Source organism: Oncorhynchus masou, unplaced genomic scaffold (assembly GCF_036934945.1).
Source record: "Oncorhynchus masou masou isolate Uvic2021 unplaced genomic scaffold, UVic_Omas_1.1 unplaced_scaffold_2600, whole genome shotgun sequence".
Lineage (NCBI taxonomy): Eukaryota > Metazoa > Chordata > Actinopteri > Salmoniformes > Salmonidae > Oncorhynchus > Oncorhynchus masou.
The window spans coordinates 26979-51269 of NW_027009040.1; the positions used below are offsets into that span (position 1 = coordinate 26979).

Consider the following 24291-nt stretch of genomic DNA (forward strand, 5'->3'; position numbering starts at 1 on the left):
GCCAGAGATCTGACATGTTTATAGGGTTTAAAAGGGAATCCCAGCCTTATAGAGAGATCTGACATGTTTATAGGGTTTAAAAGGGAATCCCAGCCAGAGATCTGACATGTTTATAGGGTTTAAAAGGGAATCCCAGCCAGAGATCTGACATGTTTATAGGGTTTAAAAGGGAATCCCAGCCAGAGATCTGACATGTTTATAGGGTTTAAAAGGGAATCCCAGCCAGAGATCTGACATGTTTATAGGGTTTAAAAGGGAATCCCAGCCAGAGATCTGACATGTTTATAGGGTTTAAAAGGGAATCCCAGCCAGAGATCTGACATGTTTATAGGGTTTAAAAGGGAATCCCAGCCAGAGATATGACATGTTTATAGGGTTTAAAAGGGAATCCCAGCCAGAGATATGACATGTTTATAGGGTTTAAAGGGAATCCCAGCCAGAGATCTGACATGTTTATAGGGTTTAAAGGGAATCCCAGCCAGAGATCTGACATGTTTATAGGGTTTAAAAGGGAATCCCAGCCAGAGATCTGACATGTTTATAGGGTTTAAAAGGGAATCCCAGCCAGAGATCTGACATGTTTATAGGGTTTAAAAGGGAATCCCAGCCAGAGATCTGACATGTTTATAGGGTTTAAAGGGAATCCCAGCCAGAGATCTGACATGTTTATAGGGTTTAAAGGGAATCCCAGCCTTATACGTTGACGATATGTTTCAGATTGACTACTGTAGCAACAAGGCTGAGGAGTTGCATCATCTACCCAGGGATGAACTGAAGAGAGATCTGAGATACCGTTATAGTCCAGTATCAGAGTAAGGATATGGACCGCAGACGGCCAACAATGAAACACAGACATTTTGGTTCCTTTATCCGATCTGCCGCTTTCTAGAGCTGTCTGTGTGTATCATCTCTGCTTGTCATCCGAACCCCTCCAAGGTAATGGAAGCTCCTGTAGCTTTCAGTGACCTCACCAATAAACACTTCCTGCTAACAGACTCTGGGCCCTGGATGTATTTCTGTTCGTCACACGTGCAGAAGACCCTGGACACCACGTGTCAAACTCCAGGCCTTGAGGGCCTTGTGTGTCGGTGGGTTTTCTCTCTTCACTTGATTTGATCAATGAAGGTCCTTAATGAGTTAGACTACCAGCCGAGGGGACTTCCTGTGTTGTAACTGGACAGGAAATAAGGTTGTGTCTACACTGACACGGGACTTCTGCGACCAGAATAGAAGATCACATTGAAAAGACGGGTTCTGCACGCACACAAGTGTTCTTCCTGTTCAGATCTGTCTTGACCACTTCAGGTGGTGGTCAGGGATGTGCGCAGGTTTCCTCCTCAGTCTGGACCCAATCGGGCTCCGGAAAGAGCATACAGTAGGTGACGTCATCAGCTCTCTTCCCACAAGAAGAAAATGTGTGTTTTGGAGGTTGGTAGCACCAGAGTGTCCTCTGGGCGTTTCGCTCTCAGAGCGTTCAGAGCGTTCACACTGGACGCTCTGGCCGAGGAGGAGGGTTGATCCTGACCTCACACCAGCAGTCACCCACCCAAGATAACTGGCTAAAGTTGGCTAGCTACACTATTAATGGAGGTGTGGAGGAGGTGTGTCTACAGATACACTATTAATGGAGGTGTGGAAGAGGTGTGTCTACAGATACACTATTAATGGAGGTGTGGAGGAGGGATTATCCTGACCTCACACCAGCAGTCACCCACCCAAGATAACTGGCTAAAGTTGGCTAGCTACACTATTAATGGAGGTGTGGAGGAGGTGTGTCTATAGATCCACTGTATTAATGGAGGTGAGGAGGAGGTGTGTCTACAGATACACTATTAATGGAGGTGTGGAGGAGGTGTGTCTACAGATACACTATTAATGGAGGTGTGGAGGAGGTGTGTCTACAGATACACTATTAATGGAGGTGTGGAGGAGGTGTGTCTACAGATACACTATTAATGGAGGTGTGGAGGAGGTGTGTCTACAGATACACTATTAATGGAGGTGTGGAGGAAGTGTGTCTACAGATACACTGTATTAATGGAGGTGTGGAGGAGGTGTGTCTACAGATACACTGTATTAATGGAGGTGTGGAGGAGGTGTGTCTACAGATACACTGTATTAATGGAGGTGTGGAGGAGGTGTGTCTACAGATATACTGTATTAATGGAGGTGTGTCTACAGATGCACTGTATTAATGGAGGTGTGGAGGAGGTGTGTCTATAGATCCACTGTATTAATGGAGGTGTGTCTACAGATACACTGTATTAATGGAGGTGTGTCTACAGATACACTGTATTAATGGAGGTGTGGAGGAGGTGTGTCTATAGATCCACTGTATTAATGGAGGTGTGGAGGAGGTGTGTCTACAGATACACTATTAATGGAGGTGTGGAGGAGGTGTGTCTACAGATACACTATTAATGGAGGTGTGGAGGAGGTGTGTCTACAGATACACTATTAATGGAGGTGTGGAGGAGGTGTGTCTACAGATATACTGTATTAATGGAGGTGTGTCTACAGATACACTGTATTAATGGAGGTGTGTCTACAGATGCACTGTATTAATGGAGGTGTGGAGGAGGTGTGTCTACAGATATACTGTATTAATGGAGGTGTGTCTACAGATACACTGTATTAATGGAGGTGTGTCTACAGATACACTGTATTAATGGAGGTGTGGAGGAGGTGTGTCTATAGATCCACTGTATTAATGGAGGTGTGGAGGAGGTGTGTCTACAGATACACTATTAATGGAGATGTGGAGGAGGTGTGTCTACAGATACACTATTAATGGAGGTGTGGAGGAGGTGTGTCTACAGATATACTGTATTAATGGAGGTGTGTCTACAGATACACTGTATTAATGGAGGTGTGTCTACAGATGCACTGTATTAATGGAGGTGTGGAGGAGGTGTGTTTACAGATACACTATTAATGGAGGTGTGGAGGAGGTGTGTCTACAGATACACTGTATTAATGGAGGTGTGGAGGAGGTGTGTCTACAGATACACTGTATTAATGGAGGTGTGTCTACAGATCCACTGTATTAATGGAGGTGTGTCTACAGATGCACTGTATTAATGGAGGTGTGGAGGAGGTGTGTCTATAGATCCACTGTATTAATGGAGGTGTGTCTACAGATACACTGTATTAATGGAGGTGTGGAGGAGGTGTGTCTATAGATCCACTGTATTAATGGAGGTGTGTCTACAGATACACTGTATTAATGGAGGTGTGGAGGAGGTGTGCCTATAGATCCACCGTATTAATGGAGGTGTGGAGGAGGTGTGTCTATAGATCCACTGTATTAATGGAGGTGTGGAGGAGGTGTGTCTATAGATCCACTGTATTAATGGAGGTGTGTCTACAGATACACTGTATTAATGGAGGTGTGTCTACAGATACACTGTATTAATGGAGGTGTGTCTACAGATACACTGTATTAATGGACGTCTGGGACCTGGTAGAATCCATTGAAGGGTTTAGGTAAACTGGGACCTGGTAGAATCCATTGAAGGGTTTAGGTGAACTGGGACCTGGTAGAATCCATTGAAGGGTTTAGGTAAACTGGGACCTGGTAGAATCCATTGAAGGGTTTAGGTAAACTGTCTGGGACCTGGTAGAATCCATTGAAGGGTTTAGGTAAACTGGGACCTGGTAGAATCCATTGAAGGGTTTAGGTGAACTGGGACCTGGTAGAATCCATTGAAGGGTTTAGGTAAACTGTCTGGGACCTGGTAGAATCCATTGAAGGGTTTAGGTAAACTGTCTGGGACCTGGTAGAATCCATTGAAGGGTTTAGGTAAACTGGGACCTGGTAGAATCCATTGAAGGGTTTAGGTGAACTGGGACCTGGTAGAATCCATTGAAGGGTTTAGGTAAACTGGGACCTGGTAGAATCCATTGAAGGGTTTAGGTAAACTGGGACCTGGTAGAATCCATTGAAGGGTTTAGGTGAACTGGGACCTGGTAGAATCCATTGAAGGGTTTAGGTAAACTGTCTGGGACCTGGTAGAATCCATTGAAGGGTTTAGGTAAACTGGGACCTGGTAGAATCCATTGAAGGGTTTAGGTAAACTGGGACCTGGTAGAATCCATTGAAGGGTTTAGGTAAACTGGGACCTGGTAGAATCCATTGAAGGGTTTAGGTAAACTGGGACCTGGTAGAATCCATTGAAGGGTTTAGGTGAACTGGGACCTGGTAGAATCCATTGAAGGGTTTAGGTAAACTGTCTGGGACCTGGTAGAATCCATTGAAGGGTTTAGGTAAACTGTCTGGGACCTGGTAGAATCCATTGAAGGGTTTAGGTAAACTGGGACCTGGTAGAATCCATTGAAGGGTTTAGGTAAACTGGGACCTGGTAGAATCCATTGAAGGGTTTAGGTAAACTGGGACCTGGTAGAATCCATTGAAGGGTTTAGGTAAACTGGGACCTGGTAGAATCCATTGAAGGGTTTAGGTAAACTGGGACCTGGTAGAATCCATTGAAGGGTTTAGGTAAACTGTCTGGGACCTGGTAGAATCCATTGAAGGATTTAAGTAAACTGTCTGGGACCTGGTAGAATCCATTGAAGGGTTTAGGTAAACTGGGACCTGGTAGAATCCATTGAAGGGTTTAGGTAAACTGTCTGGGACCTGGTAGAATCCATTGAAGGGTTTAGGTGAACTGGGACCTGGTAGAATCCATTGAAGGGTTTAGGTAAACTGTCTGGGACCTGGTAGAATCCATTGAAGGGTTTAGGTAAACTGGGACCTGGTAGAATCCACTGAAGGGTTTAGGTAAACTGGGACCTGGTAGAATCCATTGAAGGGTTTAGGTAAACTGGGACCTGGTAGAATCCATTGAAGGGTTTAGGTAAACTGTCTGGGACCTGGTAGAATCCATTGAAGGGTTTAGGTAAACTGGGACCTGGTAGAATCCATTGAAGGGTTTAGGTGAACTGGGACCTGGTAGAATCCATTGAAGGGTTTAGGTAAACTGTCTGGGACCTGGTAGAATCCATTGAAGGGTTTAGGTAAACTGGGACCTGGTAGAATCCATTGAAGGGTTTAGGTAAACTGGGACCTGGTAGAATCCATTGAAGGGTTTAGGTAAACTGTCTGGGACCTGGTAGAATCCATTGAAGGGTCTAAGTAAACTGTCTGGGACCTGGTAGAATCCATTGAAGGGTTTAGGTAAACTGGGACCTGGTAGAATCCATTGAAGGGTTTAGGTAAACTGTCTGGGACCTGGTAGAATCCATTGAAGGGTTTAGGTGAACTGGGACCTGGTAGAATCCATTGAAGGGTTTAGGTAAACTGTCTGGGACCTGGTAGAATCCATTGAAGGGTTTAGGTAAACTGGGACCTGGTAGAATCCATTGAAGGGTTTAGGTAAACTGGGACCTGGTAGAATCCATTGAAGGGTTTAGTTGAACTGGGACCTGGTAGAATCCATTGAAGGGTTTAGGTAAACTGGGACCTGGTAGAATCCATTGAAGGGTTTAGGTAAACTGGGACCTGGTAGAATCCATTGAAGGGTTTAGGTAAACTGGGACCTGGTAGAATCCATTGAAGGGTTTAGGTGAACTGGGACCTGGTAGAATCCATTGAAGGGTTTAGGTAAACTGTCTGGGACCTGGTAGAATCCATTGAAGGGTTTAGGTAAACTGGGACCTGGTAGAATCCATTGAAGGGTTTAGGTAAACTGGGACCTGGTAGAATCCATTGAAGGGTTTAGGTAAACTGGGACCTGGTAGAATCCATTGAAGGGTTTAGGTGAACTGGGACCTGGTAGAATCCATTGAAGGGTTTAGGTAAACTGTCTGGGACCTGGTAGAATCCATTGAAGGGTTTAGGTAAACTGGGACCTGGTAGAATCCATTGAAGGGTTTAGGTAAACTGTCTGGGACCTGGTAGAATCCATTGAAGGGTTTAGGTAAACTGTCTGGGACCTGGTAGAATCCATTGAAGGGTTTAGGTAAACTGTCTGGGACCTGGTAGAATCCATTGAAGGGTTTAAGTAAACTGTCTGGGACCTGGTAGAATCCATTGAAGGGTTTAGGTGAACTGGGACCTGGTAGAATCCATTGAAGGGTTTAGGTAAACTGTCTGGGACCTGGTAGAATCCATTGAAGGGTTTAGGTAAACTGGGACCTGGTAGAATCCATTGAAGGGTTTAGGTAAACTGGGACCTGGTAGAATCCATTGAAGGGTTTAGGTAAACTGGGACCTGGTAGAATCCATTGAAGGGTTTAGGTGAACTGGGACCTGGTAGAATCCATTGAAGGGTTTAGGTAAACTGGGACCTGGTAGAATCCATTGAAGGGTTTAGGTAAACTGGGACCTGGTAGAATCCATTGAAGGGTTTCGGTAAACTGGGACCTGGTAGAATCCATTGAAGGGTTTAGGTAAACTGTCTGGGACCTGGTAGAATCCATTGAAGGGTTTAGGTAAACTGGGACCTGGTAGAATCCATTGAAGGGTTTAGGTAAACTGTCTGGGACCTGGTAGAATCCATTGAAGGGTTTAGGTGAACTGGGACCTGGTAGAATCCATTGAAGGGTTTAGGTAAACTGTCTGGGACCTGGTAGAATCCATTGAAGGGTTTAGGTAAACTGGGACCTGGTATAATCCATTGAAGGGTTTAGGTAAACTGGGACCTGGTAGAATCCATTGAAGGGTTTAGGTGAACTGTCTGGGACCTGGTAGAATCCATTGAAGGGTTTAGGTAAACTGGGACCTGGTAGAATCCATTGAAGGGTTTAGGTGAACTGGGACCTGGTAGAATCCATTGAAGGGTTTAGGTAAACTGGGACCTGGTAGAATCCATTGAAGGGTTTAGGTAAACTGGGACCTGGTAGAATCCATTGAAGGGTTTAGGTAAACTGGGACCTGGTATAATCCATTGAAGGGTTTAGGTAAACTGGGACCTGGTAGAATCCATTGAAGGGTTTAGGTGAACTGTCTGGGACCTGGTAGAATCCATTGAAGGGTTTAGGTAAACTGGGACCTGGTAGAATCCATTGAAGGGTTTAGGTAAACTGTCTGGGACCTGGTAGAATCCATTGAAGGGTTTAGGTAAACTGGGACCTGGTAGAATCCATTGAAGGGTTTAGGTAAACTGGGACCTGGTAGAATCCATTGAAGGGTTTAGGTAAACTGGGACCTGGTAGAATCCATTGAAGGGTTTAGGTAAACTGGGACCTGGTAGAATCCATTGAAGGGTTTAGGTAAACTGTCTGGGACCTGGTAGAATCCATTGAAGGGTTTAGGTAAACTGGGACCTGGTAGAATCCATTGAAGGGTTTAGGTGAACTGTCTGGGACCTGGTAGAATCCATTGAAGGGTTTAGGTAAACTGTCTGGGACCTGGTAGAATCCATTGAAGGGTTTAGGTAAACTGGGACCTGGTAGAATCCATTGAAGGGTGTAGGTAAACTGGGACCTGGTAGAATCCATTGAAGGGTTTAGGTAAACTGGGACCTGGTAGAATCCATTGAAGGGTTTCGGTAAACTGTCTGGGACCTGGTAGAATCCATTGAAGGGTTTAGGTGAACTGTCTTGGAGGTATGAGTATTTGTAGACGAATGGGTGTACATTCATGTCCTAAGAAGACAGGATATTGAGTTTCTTAAACAAAGGTGCAGATTGAGCCAGGTAATTAGGGAGGAGGTGAGTTGTCTTGCAAATGTATTTTGTATAATGAGGGTGTAGGTAGGAGGCACATGTACTGGCACAGACAATATTACAGTAACTGAGATATGGGTAAATGAAGCTCTAATATAGAGTTACGAAGCCTGATGAACCCCTGATACCAACAGATTACGTCACTTGGCTGCAGACATGTTGAATGTGATGGTTCCAGGATAACTGTTACAACTCAGAGGAATCCAGGATGTTCCATTTCATTCCCAAACATTCAGATTCACTCATTTATTATTATTGTGTTTTTATTATGTAATACATCATTTCTCATTCTTACTAATGAACACAATAAAATGTAGATTTTTTTTAACATTTAAAGATAAACAAATTAGCTGGAACTTATCAGAAAATGTCCATGACTGAGTTGGTTTCATTAATTAGTGAATGAAAATTGTGTGATAAAATCAAATTGGTGTCATCAGCAAAGAGAAGGGGAAGTACGGTAGAATACCCAGCAGTAAGGTTATTGATATAGATTAGTATGGTAGTAGACCCAGCAGGTCATTGATATAGATTAGTATGGTAGTAGACCCAGCAGGTTATTGATATAGATTAGTATGGTAGTAGACCCAGCAGGTTATTGATATAGATTAGTATGGTAGTAGACCCAGCAGGTTATTGATATAGATTAGTACGGTAGTAGACCCAGCAGTAATGTTATTGATATAGATTAGTACGGTAGTAGACCCAGCAGGTTATTGATATAGATTAGTATGGTAGTGGACCCAGCAATAAGGTTATTGATATAGAATAGTATGGTAGAATACCCAGCAGTAAGGTTATTGATATAGATTAGTACGGTAGAAATATATATATATAAATATATCCCATTTAGCAGACGCTTTTGTCCAAAGCGACTTACAAGTCGGCTGGGGCCACTACTTTTACATATGGGTGGTCCCAGCGGGAATCGAACCCACGACGCTTGGCGTTCCAAGCGCCATGCTCTACCGACTGAGCCACACAGGACTCTAAGAAGACCCAGCAGGTTATTGATATAGATTAGTATGGTAGAAGACCCAGCAGGTCATTGATATAGATTAGTATAGTAGTAGACCCAGCAGGTTATTGATATAGATTAGTATGGTAGAAGACCCAGCAGGTTATTGATATAGAATAGTATGGTAGAATACCCAGCAGTAAGGTTATTGATATAGATTAGTATGGTAGTAGACCCAGCAGGTCATTGATATAGATTAGTATGGTAGTAGACCCAGCAGGTCATTGATATAGATCAGTATGGTACGGTAGAAGACCCAGCAGTAAGGTTATTGATATAGATTAGTACGGTAGAAGACCCAGCAGGTCATTGATATAGATTAGTATGTTAGTAGACCCAGCAGGTTATTGATATAGATTAGTACGGTAGAAGACCCAGCAGGTCATTGATATAGATTAGTATGTTAGTAGACCCAGCAGGTTATTGATATAGATTAGTATGGTAGTAGACCCAGCAGGTCATTGATATAGATTAGTACGGTAGAAGACCCAGCAGGTCATTGATATAGATTAGTATGGTAGAAGACCCAGCAGGTCATTGATATAGATTAGTACGGTAGAAGACCCAGCAGGTTATTGATATAGATTAGTATGTTAGTAGACCCAGCAGGTCATTGATATAGATTAGTATAGTAGTAGACCCAGCAGGTCATTGATATAGATTAGTATGGTAGTAGACCCAGCAGGTCATTGATATAGATTAGTATGGTAGAAGACCCAGCAGGTCATTGATATAGATTAGTATGGTAGAAGACCCAGCAGGTCATTGATATAGATTAGTATGGTAGAAGACCCAGCAGGTCATTGATATAGATTAGTATGGTAGAAGACCCAGCAGTCAGGTTATTGATATTGATTAGTATGGTAGTAGACCCAGCAGGTCATTGATATAGATTAGTATGGTCGTAGACCCAGCAGGTCATTGATATAGATTAGTATGGTAGTAGACCCAGCAGGTTATTGATATAGATTAGTATGGTCGTAGACTCAGCAGGTCATTGATATAGATTAGTATGGTAGTAGACCCAGCAGCCAGGTTATTGATATAGATTAGTACGGTAGAAGTCCCCGCAGTAAGGTTATTGATATAGATTAGTATGGTAGAAGACCCAGCAGTCAGGTTATTGATATAGATGAGGAATCACAAGGTCTAATTATCCAACCCTATGGTACGCCTAGACATCTTGGCCCTAGTAGATGCACAGCCGTTTGTGTTCTAGTTCCTGCCAATATCAAACTCTACACAGCCATTGAAGAGGAATGGGACATTCACAATCTTCAGGCTGATCAGCTCTATGCATCACGCTGCACAAGGTAAATGGTGGTCACACCAGAACCTGGCTGGTTTTCTGATCCATGCCCCTCCCTTTTTAAGCTATCTGCATTCTCAGGCACGTGAAATCCATAGTATAGGGCCTAATGAATGTATTTCAATTGACTGATTGATTTCCTCATGTGAACTGTATCTCAGTAAAGTCTTTGAAATTGTTGCATGTTGTGTGTATATATAATTTACAATCCTCTTATACAAATGGCGTACTCATTAACTTAGCTCTTATCAATAGCTAAGAAAGCTGTTATCGTGCTGAAGTTCAAGGTCAGAAAACACAGAGAGAACACTGCATAAAAAGGGAATGACGTTCCATTTACAGGTGCTTACCTCGGGTTGGAATTCTGCCCTCGGAACCAAACTAAACTGGGATGGAGCGGTCTGATTTTGTCCAAAAGAAACTCTCATTTTCGTTGCAAAACAAAGAGGTTTGGACTAATGATTACCTTACACCTGGCTAACAATATCACGACACAAAGTAAGACTCATCCTCTTTATTGAAGCACTTGACTGCCAGGGACTCACTTGGTGTGGAATTAACTCAAAACAATTACATATCCAGTACACAAAACACTGTACTGGGAAATGAATAGGAATGGTCATTCATACAGTATGTCCTCTTTCGAATAAATTATGATGAGCAAAATTACATTCATAATGTTGCTTTTGCTACATGGTGCAAAATAAATCATTGTAAAAAATTATTTACAATATATCAAAGTCAAAATTTACCCATAAAGCTGTATCGAAGGATTAATGTTCATAAGATTAAGTTCCAATGGTTCTCTCTCTGAGACCTGTTCTGATTGGTTCAGGAGGAGGAAATGGTGTGAATGGGGAGTTTTACATCTTGCTCTGTTTGACATCTTGGTTATGCTGCTCAACAACAGAATCCCTCTTCTTCTTGTCAGAACCCTTGCTGCTCTTGCTGCAGTCTGAGTCCTTTCTCTCCATCTCAACCCGATCTCTCTTCTTCTCCTCCGGCTCGTGTTCCGGCTGGCGGAACTGGGCCTCGATCTCCGCTGGGTCAGTGTAGGTGTAGAAGTAGGACATGACGGCGAACACAATACACACCACCACAAGGAGAGAGGCAAACAGGATGTATTCTGCCCACTGGAACACACAAACACACAGGGGTTAATATCACTACTCTGCCCCCTGGAACACACAGGGGTTAATATCACTACTCTGCCCCCTGGAACACACAGACACACAGGGGTTAATATCACTACTCTGCCCCCTGGAACACACAGGGGTTAATATCACTACTCTGCCCCCTGGAACACACAGGGGTTAATATCACTACTCTGCCCCCTGGAACACACAGACACACAGGGGTTAATATCACTACTCTGCCCCCTGGAACACACAGGGGTTAATATCACTACTCTGCCCCCTGGAACACACAGACACACAGGGGTTAATATCACTACTCTGCCCCCTGGAACACACAGATACACAGGGGTTAATATCACTACTCTGCCCCCTGGAACACACAGGGGTTAATATCACTACTCTGCCCCCTGGAACACACAGATACACAGGGGTTAATATCACTACTCTGCCCCCTGGAACACACAGGGGTTAATATCACTACTCTGCCCCCTGGAACACACAGACACACAGGGGTTAATATCACTACTCTGCCCCCTGGAACACACAGGGGTTAATATCACTACTCTGTCCCCTGGAACACACAAACACACAGGGGTTAATATCACTACTCTGCCCCCTGGAACACACAGGGGTTAATATCACTACTCTGCCCCCTGGAACACACAGACACACAGGGGTTAATATCACTACTCTGCCCCCTGGAACACACAGGGGTTAATATCACTACTCTGCCCCCTGGAACACACAGGGGTTAATATCACTACTCTGCCCCCTGGAACACACAGACACACAGGGGTTAATATCACTACTCTGCCCCCTGGAACACACAGGGGTTAATATCACTACTCTGTCCCCTGGAACACACAGACACACAGGGGTTAATATCACTACTCTGCCCCTGGAACACACAAACACACAGGGGTTAATATCACTACTCTGCCCCCTGGAACACACAGGGGTTAATATCACTACTCTGCCCCCTGGAACACACAGGGGTTAATATCACTACTCTGCCCCCTGGAACACACAGGGGTTAATATCACTACTCTACCCCCTGGAACACACAGATACACAGGGGTTAATATCACTACTCTGCCCCCTGGAACACACAGACACACAGGGGTTAATATCACTACTCTGTCCCCTGGAACACACAGACACACAGGGGTTAATATCACTACTCTGCCCCCTGGAACACACAGGGGTTAATATCACTACTCTGCCCCCTGGAACACACAGGGGTTAATATCACTACTCTGCCCCCTGGAACACACAGGGGTTAATATCACTACTCTGCCCCCTGGAACACACAGCGGTTAATATCACTACTCTGTCCCCTGGAACACACAGATACACAGGGGTTAATATCACTACTCTGCCCCCTGGAACACACAGGGGTTAATATCACTACTCTGCCCCCTGGAACACACAGACACACAGGGGTTAATATCACTACTCTGTCCCCTGGAACACACAGACACACAGGGGTTAATATCACTACTCTGTCCCCTGGAACACACAGATACACAGGGGTTAATATCACTACTCTGCCCCCTGGAACACACAGACACACATGGGTTAATATCACTACTCTGTCCCCTGGAACACACAGACACACAGGGGTTAATATCACTACTCTGCCCCCTGGAACACACAGACACACAGGGATTAATATCACTACTCTGCCCCCTGGAACACACAGGGGTTAATATCACTACTCTGCCCCCTGGAACACACAGATACACAGGGGTTAATATCACTACTCTGCCCCCTGGAACACACAGATACACAGGGGTTAATATCACTACTCTGCCCCCTGGAACACACAGGGGTTAATATCACTACTCTGCCCCCTGGAACACACAGATACACAGGGGTTAATATCACTACTCTGTCCCCTGGAACACACAGATACACAGGGGTTAATATCACTACTCTGTCCCCTGGAACACACAGGGGTTAATATCACTACTCTGTCCCCTGGAACACACAGGTACACAGGGGTTAATATCACTACTCTGCCCCCTGGAACACACAGATACACAGGGGTTAATATCACTACTCTGCCCCCTGGAACACACAGGGGTTAATATCACTACTCTGCCCCTTGGAACACACAGGGGTTAATATCACTACTCTGTCCCCTGGAACACACAGGGGTTAATATCACTACTCTGTCCCCTGGAACACACAGATACACAGGGGTTAATATCACTACTCTGCCCCTGGAACACACAGATACACAGGGGTTAATATCACTACTCTGTCCCCTGGAACACACAGGGGTTAATATCACTACTCTGCCCCTTGGAACACACAGGGGTTAATATCACTACTCTGTCCCCTGGAACACACAGGGGTTAATTTCACTACTCTGTCCCCTGGAACACACAGATACACAGGGGTTAATATCACTACTCTGCCCCTGGAACACACAGATACACAGGGGTTAATATCACTACTCTGTCCCCTGGAACACACAGGGGTTAATATCACTACTCTGTCCCCTGGAACACACAGCGGTTAATATCACTACTCTGCCCCCTGGAACACACAGGGGTTAATATCACTACTCTGTCCCCTGGAACACACAGATACACAGGGGTTAATATCACTACTCTGCCCCCTGGAACACACAGGGTTAATATCACTACTCTGCTCCCTGGAACACACAGATACACAGGGGTTAATATCACTACTCTGTCCCCTGGAACACACAGACACACAGGGGTTAATATCACTACTCTGCCCCCTGGAACACACAGGGGTTAATATCACTACTCTGCCCCTGGAACACACAGGGGTTAATATCACTACTCTGCCCCCTGGAACACACAGGGGTTAATATCACTACTCTGCCCCCTGGAACACACAGGGGTTAATATCACTACTCTGTCCCCTGGAACACACAGACACACAGGGGTTAATATCACTACTCTGCCCCCTGGAACACACAGGGGTTAATATCACTACTCTGCCCCCTGGAACACACAGGGGTTAATATCACTACTCTGCCCCCTGGAACACACAGGGTTAATATCACTACTCTGCTCCCTGGAACACACAGACACACAGGGGTTAATATCACTACTCTGCCCCTTGGAACACACAGGGGTTAATATCACTACTCTGTCCCCTGGAACACACAGATACACAGGGGTTAGATATCAATGAACTTAGGCCCAATTTGACCTCAGTACAGTGGTCAGTATTGTTTAGGGGGTTTTATAGGGTTCTAGAGGTTAGAAGATCTGTAGTAACCTGATCTGGAAGCTGTGCTGCCTCGGCAACAATCAGCACTATGATGTTTCCCACGGCGACAGTGAACAGCCAACCAGCCTGCAGCACCGACTTCATGTTGCTAGGCGCCTACAGAGCAAGAAGAGGTGTGCATTAGGTTTTGGGTTGAGATGAGAATTGAAAGTTAATTGACAAAGTAACAGGTCTGAGTTGAGTTGTGTTTGGATGAAAGAGAAGAGAGCCACTAGAGATCAAGGCCAGTGTGACGGGTGAGAGAGGACAGTGGCGCCCCCTACCTGCGAGTAGGAGAACTCCAGGCCAGTTACAGAGAACACCACCTCTCCTGCTGTCATGAGGAAGTACTGAGGGATCTGCCAGCCCATGTGGATGGTGTTGGGCTTGATGTCTTCTACCACCTGGATGGCCTGCCAACACTGGACACAGTAATCAACACATGAAACACTATTGCAACAAAAAGAATACACAGCAAACAACAGAAAAACATGTTTTAAAACCCTGGTAAACAGCCCAACATGGGCCTTCACAACACAATCAGACACAGCAAACAGAAAAACATGTTTTAAAACCCTGGTAAACAGCCCAACATGGGCCTTCACAACACAATCAGACACAACAAACAGAAAAACACGCTTTAAAACCCTGGTAAACAGCCCAACATGGGCCTTCACAACACAATCAGACACAACACATTGCTAGTTTTGTTGAGGGTTAGGTATCAGGGGTTATAGGATAGAGGACTTACATCAGGGCTTCCGATGTTGAATGTGGATGGTATGACGAGGGTGAAGGCGCTGCCAAAGCCCAGCTCTTTAGAGTACAGACACGATGCACCACCACTGTTCATGATGGTAAACTCCGCCCTGAGACACACAACAGCCAATCAGATCTCTCTCCTCGTCCCCCCCATACGGTATAAATGTGTGTTGATATGAAGCAAAAAGCCACTCACTTTCCCTGTGGAAGCAGACTGTAGTTGGAGGCAGACAGAGGAGCGATGTCACCGACTCCCAACGTAACATTCAACGGACTGCCCAAACCATTCACAAATCTACGGTATGAAGAGCAAAACAACCGGTAAGGAACACTTTTTAGATGGATAACTCATTGATCAGTTCAGAACCCAGACCCTAACCACTAACAGGACTGTTATAACACTCAGGGTTCAGACCCTAACCACTAACAGGACTGTTGTAACACTCAGGGTCCTGACCCTAACCACTAACAGGACTGTTGGTAACACTCAGGGTTCAGACCCTAACCACTAACAGGACTGTTGTAACACTCAGGGTCCTGACCCTAACCACTAACAGGACTGTTGGTAACACTCAGGGTTCAGACCCTAACCACTAATGGGACTGTTGTAACACTCAGGGTTCAGACCCTAACCACTAACAGGACTGTTGGTAACACTCAGTGCCCTGACCCTAATGGGACTGTTGGTAACACTCAGGGTTCAGACCCTAACCACTAACGGGACTGTTGGTAACACTCAGTGCCCTGACCCTAACGGGACTGTTGGTAACACTCAGGGTTCAGACCCTAACCACTAACGGGACTGTTGGTAACACTCAGTGCCCTGACCCTAACGGGACTGTTGGTAACACTCAGGGTTCAGACCCTAACCACTAATGGGACTGTTGTAACACTCAGGGTCCTGACCCTAACCACTAACGGGACTGTTGGTAACACTCAGGGTTCAGACCCTAACCACTAACAGGACTGTTGGTAACACTCAGGGTCCTGACCCTAACCACTAACAGGACTGTTGTAACACTCAGGGTTCAGACCCTAACCACTAACAGGACTGTTGTAACACTCAGGGTCCTGACCCTAACCACTAACAGGACTGTTGGTAACACTCAGGGTTCAGACCCTAACCACTAATGGGACTGTTGTAACACTCAGGGTTCAGACCCTAACCACTAACAGGACTGTTGGTAACACTCAGTGCCCTGACCCTAACGGGACTGTTGGTAACACTCAGGGTTCAGACCCTAACCACTAACGGGACTGTTGGTAACACTCAGTGCCCTGACCCTAACGGGACTGTTGGTAACACTCAGGGTTCAGACCCTAACCACTAACGGGACTGTTGGTAACACTCAGTGCCCTGACCCTAACGGGACTGTTGGTAACACTCAGGGTTCAGACCCTAACCACTAATGGGACTGTTGTAACACTCAGGGTCCTGACCCTAACCACTAACGGGACTGTTGGTAACACTCAGGGTTCAGACCCTAACCACTAATGGGACTGTTGTAACACTCAGGGTTCAGACCCTAACCACTAACGGGACTGTTGGTAACACTCAGGGTCCTGACCCTAACCACTAACGGGACTGTTGGTAACACTCAAGGTCCTGACCCTAACGGGACTGTTGGTAACACTCAGGGTTCAGACCCTAACCATTAATGGGACTGTTGTAACACTCAGGGTTCAGACCCTAACCACTAATGGGACTGTTGGTAACACACAGGGTTCAGACCCTAACCACTAATGGGACTGTTGGTAACACACAGGGTCCTGACCCTAACCACTAACGGGACTGTTGTAACACTTAGGGTTCCGACCCTAACAACGAATGGGACTGTTGTAACACTCAGGGTACAGACCCTAACCACTAATGGGACTGTTGGTAACACACAGGGTCCTGACCCTAACCACTAACGGGACTGTTGTAACACTTAGGGTTCCGACCCTAACAACGGATGGGACTGTTGGTAACACTCAGGGTTCAGACCCTAACCACTAATGGGACTGTTGGTAACACTCAGGGTTCAGTCCCTAAACACTAACGGGACTGTTATAACACTCAGGGTTCAGACCCTAACCACTAACAAGACTGTCGGTAACACTCAGGGTTCAGATCCTAACCACTAACAGGACTGTTGTAACACTCAGGGTTCAGACCCTAACCACAAATGGGACTGTTGTAACACTCAGTGTCCTGACCCTAACCACTAATGGGACTGTCGGTAACACTCAGGGTTCAGACCCTAACCACTAATGGGACTGTTGTAACACTCAGGGTCCTGACCCAAACCACTAACAGGACTGTTGGTAATACTCAGGGTTCAGACACTAACCACTAATGGGACTGTTGTAACACTCAGGGTTCAGGCCCTAACCACTTATGGGACTGTTGTAACACTCATTGTTCAGACCCTAACCACTAACGGGACTGTTGGTAACACTCAGTGCCCTGACCCTAACGGGACTGTTGGTAACACTCAGGGTTCAGACCCTAACCACTAACAGGACTGTTATAGCACTCAGGGTCCTGACCCTAACAACTAACGGGACAGTTGGTAACACTCAGGGTTCAGACCCTAAACACTAACAGGACTGTTGGTAACACTCAGGGTCCTGACCCTAACCACTAATGGGACTGTTGGTAACCCTCAGGGTTCAGACCCTAACCACTAATGGGACTGTTGGTAACACTCAGGGTTCAGACCCTAACCACTAACGGGACTGCTGTAACACTCAGGGTCCTGACCCTAACCACTAACAGGACTGTCGGGAACACTAAGGGTTCAGACCCTAACCACTAACGGGACTGTTGTAACACTCAGGGTTCTGACCCTAACCACTAACAGGACTGTTGGTAACACTCAGGGTTCAGACCCTAACCACTAACGGGACTGTTGTAACACTCAGGGTTCTGACACTAACCACTAACAGGACTGTTGGTAACACTCAGGGTTCAGACCCTAACCACTAATGGGACTGTTGGTAACACACAGGGTCCTGACCCTAACCACTAATGGGACTGTCGGTAACACTCAAGGTTCAGACCCTAACCACTAATGGGACTGTTGGTAACACACAGGGTCCTGACCCTAACCACTAACAGGCCTGTCGGTAACACTCAGGGTTCAGACCCTAACCACTAATGGGACTGTTGTAACACTCAGGGTCCTGACCCTAACCACTAATGGGACTGTTGTAACACTCAGGGTTCAGACCCTAACCACTAATGGGACTGTTGTAACACTCATTGTTCAGACCCTAACCACTAATGGGACTGTTGTAACACTCAGGGTTCAGACCCTAATCACTAACGGGACTGTCGGTAACACTCAGTGCCCTGACCCTAACGGGACTGTTGGTAACACTCAGGGTCCTGACCCTAACCACTAACGGGACTGTTGGTAACACTCAGGGTCCTGACCCTAACGGGACTGTTGGTAACACTCAGGGTTCAGACCCTAACCACTAATGGGACTGTTGGTAACACTCAGGGTTCAGACCCTAACCACTAACAGGACTGTTGGTAACACTCAGGGTCCTGACCCTAACCACTAATGGGACTGTTGGTAACACTCAGGGTTCAGACCCTAACCACTAATGGGACTGTTGGTAACACTCAAGGTTCAGACCCTAACCACTAATGGGACTGTTGGTAACACACAGGGTCCTGACACTAACCACTAACAGGACTGTCGGTAACACTCAGGGTTCAGACCCTAACCACTAATGGGACTGTTGTAACACTCAGGGTGCTGACCCTAACCACTAATGGGACTGTCGGTAACACTCAAGGTTCAGACCCTAACCACTAATGGGACTGTTGGTAACACTCAGGGTTCAGACCCTAACCACTAACAGGACTGTTGGTAACACTCAGGGTCCTGACCCTAACCACTAATGGGACTGTTGGTAACACTCAGGGTTCAGACCCTAACCACTAATGGGACTGTTGGTAACACTCAGGGTCCTGACCCTAACCACTAATGGGACTGTTGGTAACACTCAGGGTCCTGACCCTAACCACTAATGGGACTGTTGGTAACACTCAGGGTTCAGACCCTAACCACTAATGGGACTGTTGGTAACACTCAGGGTCCTGACCCTAACCACTAATGGGACTGTTGTAACACTCAGGGTGCTGACCCTAACCACTAATGGGACTGTCGGTAACACTCAAGGTTCAGACCCTAACCACTAATGGGACTGTTGGTAACACTAAAGGTTCAGACCCTAACCACTAATGGGACTGTTGGTAACACACAGGGTCCTGACACTAACCACTAACAGGACTGTCGGTAACACTCAGGGTTCAGACCCTAACCACTAATGGGACTGTTGTAACACTCAGGGTGCTGACCCTAACCACTAATGGGACTGTCGGTAACACTCAAGGTTCAGACCCTAACCACTAATGGGACTGTTGGTAACACTCAAGGTTCAGACCCTAACCACTAATGGGACTGTTGGTAACACACAGGGTCCTGAAACTAACCACTAACAGGACTGTCGGTAACACTCAGGGTTCAGACCCTAACCACTAATGGGACTGTTGTAACACTCAGGGTCCTGACCCTAACCACTAATGGGACTGTTGTAACACTCAGGGTTCAGACCCTAACCACTAATGGGACTGTTGTAACACTCATTGTTCAGACCCTAACCACTAACGGGACTGTTGGTAACACTCACGGTCCTGACCCTAACCACTAACGGGACTGTTGGTAACACTCAAGGTCCTGACCCTAACGGGACTGTTGGTAACACTCAGGGTTCAGACCCTAACCATTAATGGGACTGTTGTAACACTCAGGGTTCAGACCCTAACCACTAACAGGACTGTTGTAACACTTAGGGTTCCGACCCTAACAACAAATGGGACTGTTGTAACACTCAGGGTTCAGACCATAACCACAAATGGGACTGTTGTAACACTCAGTGTCCTGACCCTAACCACTAACGGGACTGTCGGTAACACTCAAGGTTCAGACCCTAACCACTAATGGGACTGTTGGTAACACACAGGGTCCTGACCCTAACCACTAACGGGACTGTTGTAACACTTAGGGTTCCGACCCTAACAACGAATGGGACTGTTGGTAACACTCAGGGTTCAGAACATAACCACTAATGGGACTGTTGGTAACACTCAGGGTTCAGACCCTAAACCCTAACAGGACTGTTATAACACTCAGGGTTCAGACCCTAACCACTAACAGGACCGTCGGTAACACTCAGGGTTCAGATCCTAACCACTAACGGGACTGTTGTAACACTCAGGGTCCTGAACCAAACCACTAACAGGACTGTTGGTAATACTCAGGGTTCAGACCCTAACCACTAATGGGACTGTTGTAACACTCAGGGTTCAGACCCTAACCACTTATGGGACTGTTGTAACACTCATTGTTCAGACCCTAACCACTAACGGGACTGTTGGTAACACTCAGTACCCTGACCCTAACGGGACTGTTGGTAACACTCAGGGTTCAGACCCTAACCACTAACAGGACTGTTGGTAACACTCAGGGTCCTGACCCTAACCACTAATGGGACTGTTGGTAACACTCAGGGCTCAGACCCTAACCACTAATGGGACTGTTGGTAACACTCAGGGTTCAGACCCTAACCACTAACGGGACTGTTGTAACACTCAGGGTCCTGACCCTAACCACTAACAGGACTGTCGGTAACACTCAGGGTTCAGACCCTAACCACTAATGGGACTGTTGGTAACACACAGGGTCCTGACCCTAACCACTAACGGGACTGTTGTTACACTTAGGGTTCCGACCCTAACAACGAATGGGACTGTTGGTAACACTCAGGGTTCAGACCCTAACCACTAATGGGACTGTTGGTAAGACTCAGGGTTCACACCCTAACCATTAACAGGACTGTTGGTAACACTCAGGGTCCTGACCCTAACAACTAACGGGACTGTTGGTAACACTCAGGGTCCTGACCCTAACCACTAATGGGACTGTTGGTAAGACTCAGGGTTCAGACCCTAACCACTAACAGGACTGTTGGTAACACTCAGGGTCCTGACCCTAACCACTAATGGGACTGTTGGTAACACTCAGGGTTCAGACCCTAACCACTAATGGGACTGTTGGTAACACTCAGGGTTCAGACCCTAACCACTAACGGGACTGTTGTAACACTCAGGGTCCTGACCCAAACCACTAACGGGACTGTTGGTAAGACTCAGGGTTCAGACCCTAACCACTAATGGGACTGTTGTAACACTCAGAGTTCAGACCCTAACCACTAATGGGACTGTTGGTAACACTCAGGGTCCTGACCCTAACCACTAATGGGACTGTTGGTAAGACTCAGGGTTCAGACCCTAACCACTAACAGGACTGTTGGTAACACTCAGGGTCCTGAGCCTAACCACTAATGGGACTGTTGGTAACACTCAGGGTTCAGACCCTAACCACTAATGGGACTGTTGGTAACACTCAGGGTTCAGACCCTAACCACTAACGGGACTGTTGTAACACTCAGGGTCCTGACCCTAACAACTAACAGGACTGTCAGTAACACTCAGGGTTCAGACCCTAACCACTAATGGGACTGTTGTAACACTCAGGGTTCTGACCCTAACCACTAACAGGACTGTTGGTAACACTCAGGGTTCAGACCCTAACCACTAATGGGAGTGTTGTAACACTCAGGGTCCTGACCCTAACCACTAATGGGACTGTCGGTAACACTCAAGGTTCAGACCCTAACCACTAATGGGACTGTCGGTAACACTCAGGGTTCAGACCCTAACCACTAATGGGACTGTTGTAACACTCAGGGTCCTGACCCTAACCACTAATGGGACTGTTGTAACACTCAGGGTTCAGACCCTAACCACTAATGGGACTGTTGTAACACTCATTGTTCAGACCCTAACCACTAATGGGACTGTTGTAACACTCAGGGTTCAGACCCTAATCACTAACGGGACTGTTGGTAACACTCAGTGCCCTGACCCTAACGGGACAGTTGGTAACACTCAGGGTCCTGACCCTAACCACTAACAGAACTGTTGGTAACACTCAGGTTCCTGACCCTAACCACTAACGGGACTGTTGGTAACACTCAGGGTCCTGACCCTAACCACTAACGGGACTGTTGGTAACACTCAGGGTCCTGACCCTAACCACTAACGGGACTGTTGGTAACACTCAAGGTCCTGACCCTAACGGGACTGTTGGTAACACTCAGGGTTCAGACCCTAACCACTAATGGGACTGTTGTAACACTCAGGGTTCAGACCCTAACCACTAATGGGACTGTTGTAACACTCAGGGTCCTGACCCTAACCACTAACGGGACTGTTGGTAACACTCAGGGTTCAGACCCTAACCACTAATGGGACTGTTGTAACACTCAGGGTTCAGACCCTAACCACTAATGGGACTGTTGGTAACACACAGGGTCCTGACCCTAACCACTAATGGGACTGTTGTTACACTTAGGGTTCCGACCCTAACAACGAATGGGACTGTTGTATCACTCAGGGTTCAGACCCTAACCACTAACGGGACTGTTGTAACACTCACGGTCCTGACCCTAACCACTAACAGGACTGTCGGTAACACTCAGGGTTCAGACCCTAACCACTAACGGGACTGTTGTAACACTCAGGGTTCAGACCCTAACCACTAATGGGACTGTTGTAACACTCAGGGTCCTGACCCTAACCACTAACGGGACTGTTGGTAACACTCAGGGTTCAGACCCTAACCACTAATGGGACTGTTGTAACACTCAGGGTTCAGACCCTAACCACTAACAGGACTGTTGGTAACACTCATGGTTCAGACCCTAACCACTAATGGGACTGTTGTATCACTCAGGGTTCAGACCCTAACCACTAATGGGACTGTTGGTAACACTCATGGTCCTGACCCTAACCACTAATGGGACTGTTGGTAACACTCAGGGTCCTGCCCCTAACCACTAATGGGACTGTTGTAACACTCATGGTCCTGACCCTAACCACTAATGGGACTGTTGGTAACACTCAGGGTTCAGACCCTAACCACTAATGGGACTGTTGGTAACACTCAGGGTCCTGACCCTAACCACTAATAGGACTGTTGTAACTCACCTGATGGCGTTCATGCCGTCATCAGGCTTCTTGCTCAAGTCGTAAACCTGGAGAGAGCAGACAAGAGAGAAACGGGAGGGGATGTTACATTCCATAGTGGCTGACTAACATCAACAACAGACATAGTGGCTGACTGATATCAACAACAGACATAGTGGCTGACTAATATCAACAACAGACATAGTGGCTGACTGATATCAACAACAGACATAGTGGCTGACTGATATCAACAACAGATATAGTGGCTGATATACTGATATCAACAACAGACATAGTGGCTGATAGACTGATATCAACAACAGACATAGTGGCTGACTGATATCAACAACAGACAGAGTGGCTGACTGATATCAACAACAGACATAGTGGCTGACTGATATCAACAACAGACGTAGTGGCTGACTGATAAAAACAACAGACATAGTGGCTGACTGATATCAACAACAGATATAGTGGCTGACTGATATCAACAACAGACATAGTGGCTGACTGATATCAACAACAGATATAGTGGCTGACTGATATCAACAACAGACATAGTGGCTGATAGACTGATATCAACAACAGACATAGTGGCTGACTGATATCAACAACAGACATAGTGGCTGACTGATATCAACAACAGATATAGTGGCTGACTGATATCAACAACAGATATAGTGGCTGATAGACTGATATCAACAACAGACATAGTGGCTGACTGATATCAACAACAGACATAGTGGCTGACTGATATCAACAACAGACATAGTGGCTGACTGATATCAACAACAGACATAGTGGCTGACTGATATCAACAACAGATATAGTGGCTGATAGACTGATAAAAACAACAGATATAGTGGCTGACTGATATCAACAACAGATATAGTGGCTGACTGATATCAACAACAGACATAGTGGCTGATAGACTGATATCAACAACAGACTTAGTGGCTGATAGACTGATATCAACAACAGACATAGTGGCTGATAGACTGATATGAACAACAGACATAGTGGCTGACTGATATCAACAACAGACATAGTGGCTGAT

General features: G+C 46.2%; 1 protein-coding gene and 1 non-coding gene across 2 annotated transcripts; both read right to left on the bottom strand.

Moving 5' to 3' along the window:
- Positions 1 to 8581: 8581 nt before the first annotated feature.
- trnap-ugg (transfer RNA proline (anticodon UGG)) lies at positions 8582 to 8657 on the bottom strand. Its single transcript has one exon. It is a non-coding gene; the product is annotated as a tRNA-Pro (tRNA).
- A 1837-nt stretch (positions 8658 to 10494) lies between these two features.
- Positions 10495 to 23365, bottom strand: LOC135533697 (solute carrier family 15 member 1-like). Its single transcript, XM_064960968.1, has 6 exons — positions 23256 to 23365; positions 15342 to 15440; positions 15135 to 15252; positions 14668 to 14805; positions 14393 to 14500; positions 10495 to 11128 (listed from the first exon to the last, which is right to left on the bottom strand). Exons 1-6 carry the CDS (start codon positions 23348 to 23350, stop codon positions 10859 to 10861), a joined length of 828 nt encoding a protein of 275 aa, XP_064817040.1. The 5' UTR covers positions 23351 to 23365; the 3' UTR covers positions 10495 to 10858.
- Between the last annotated feature and the right edge of the window lie 926 nt (positions 23366 to 24291).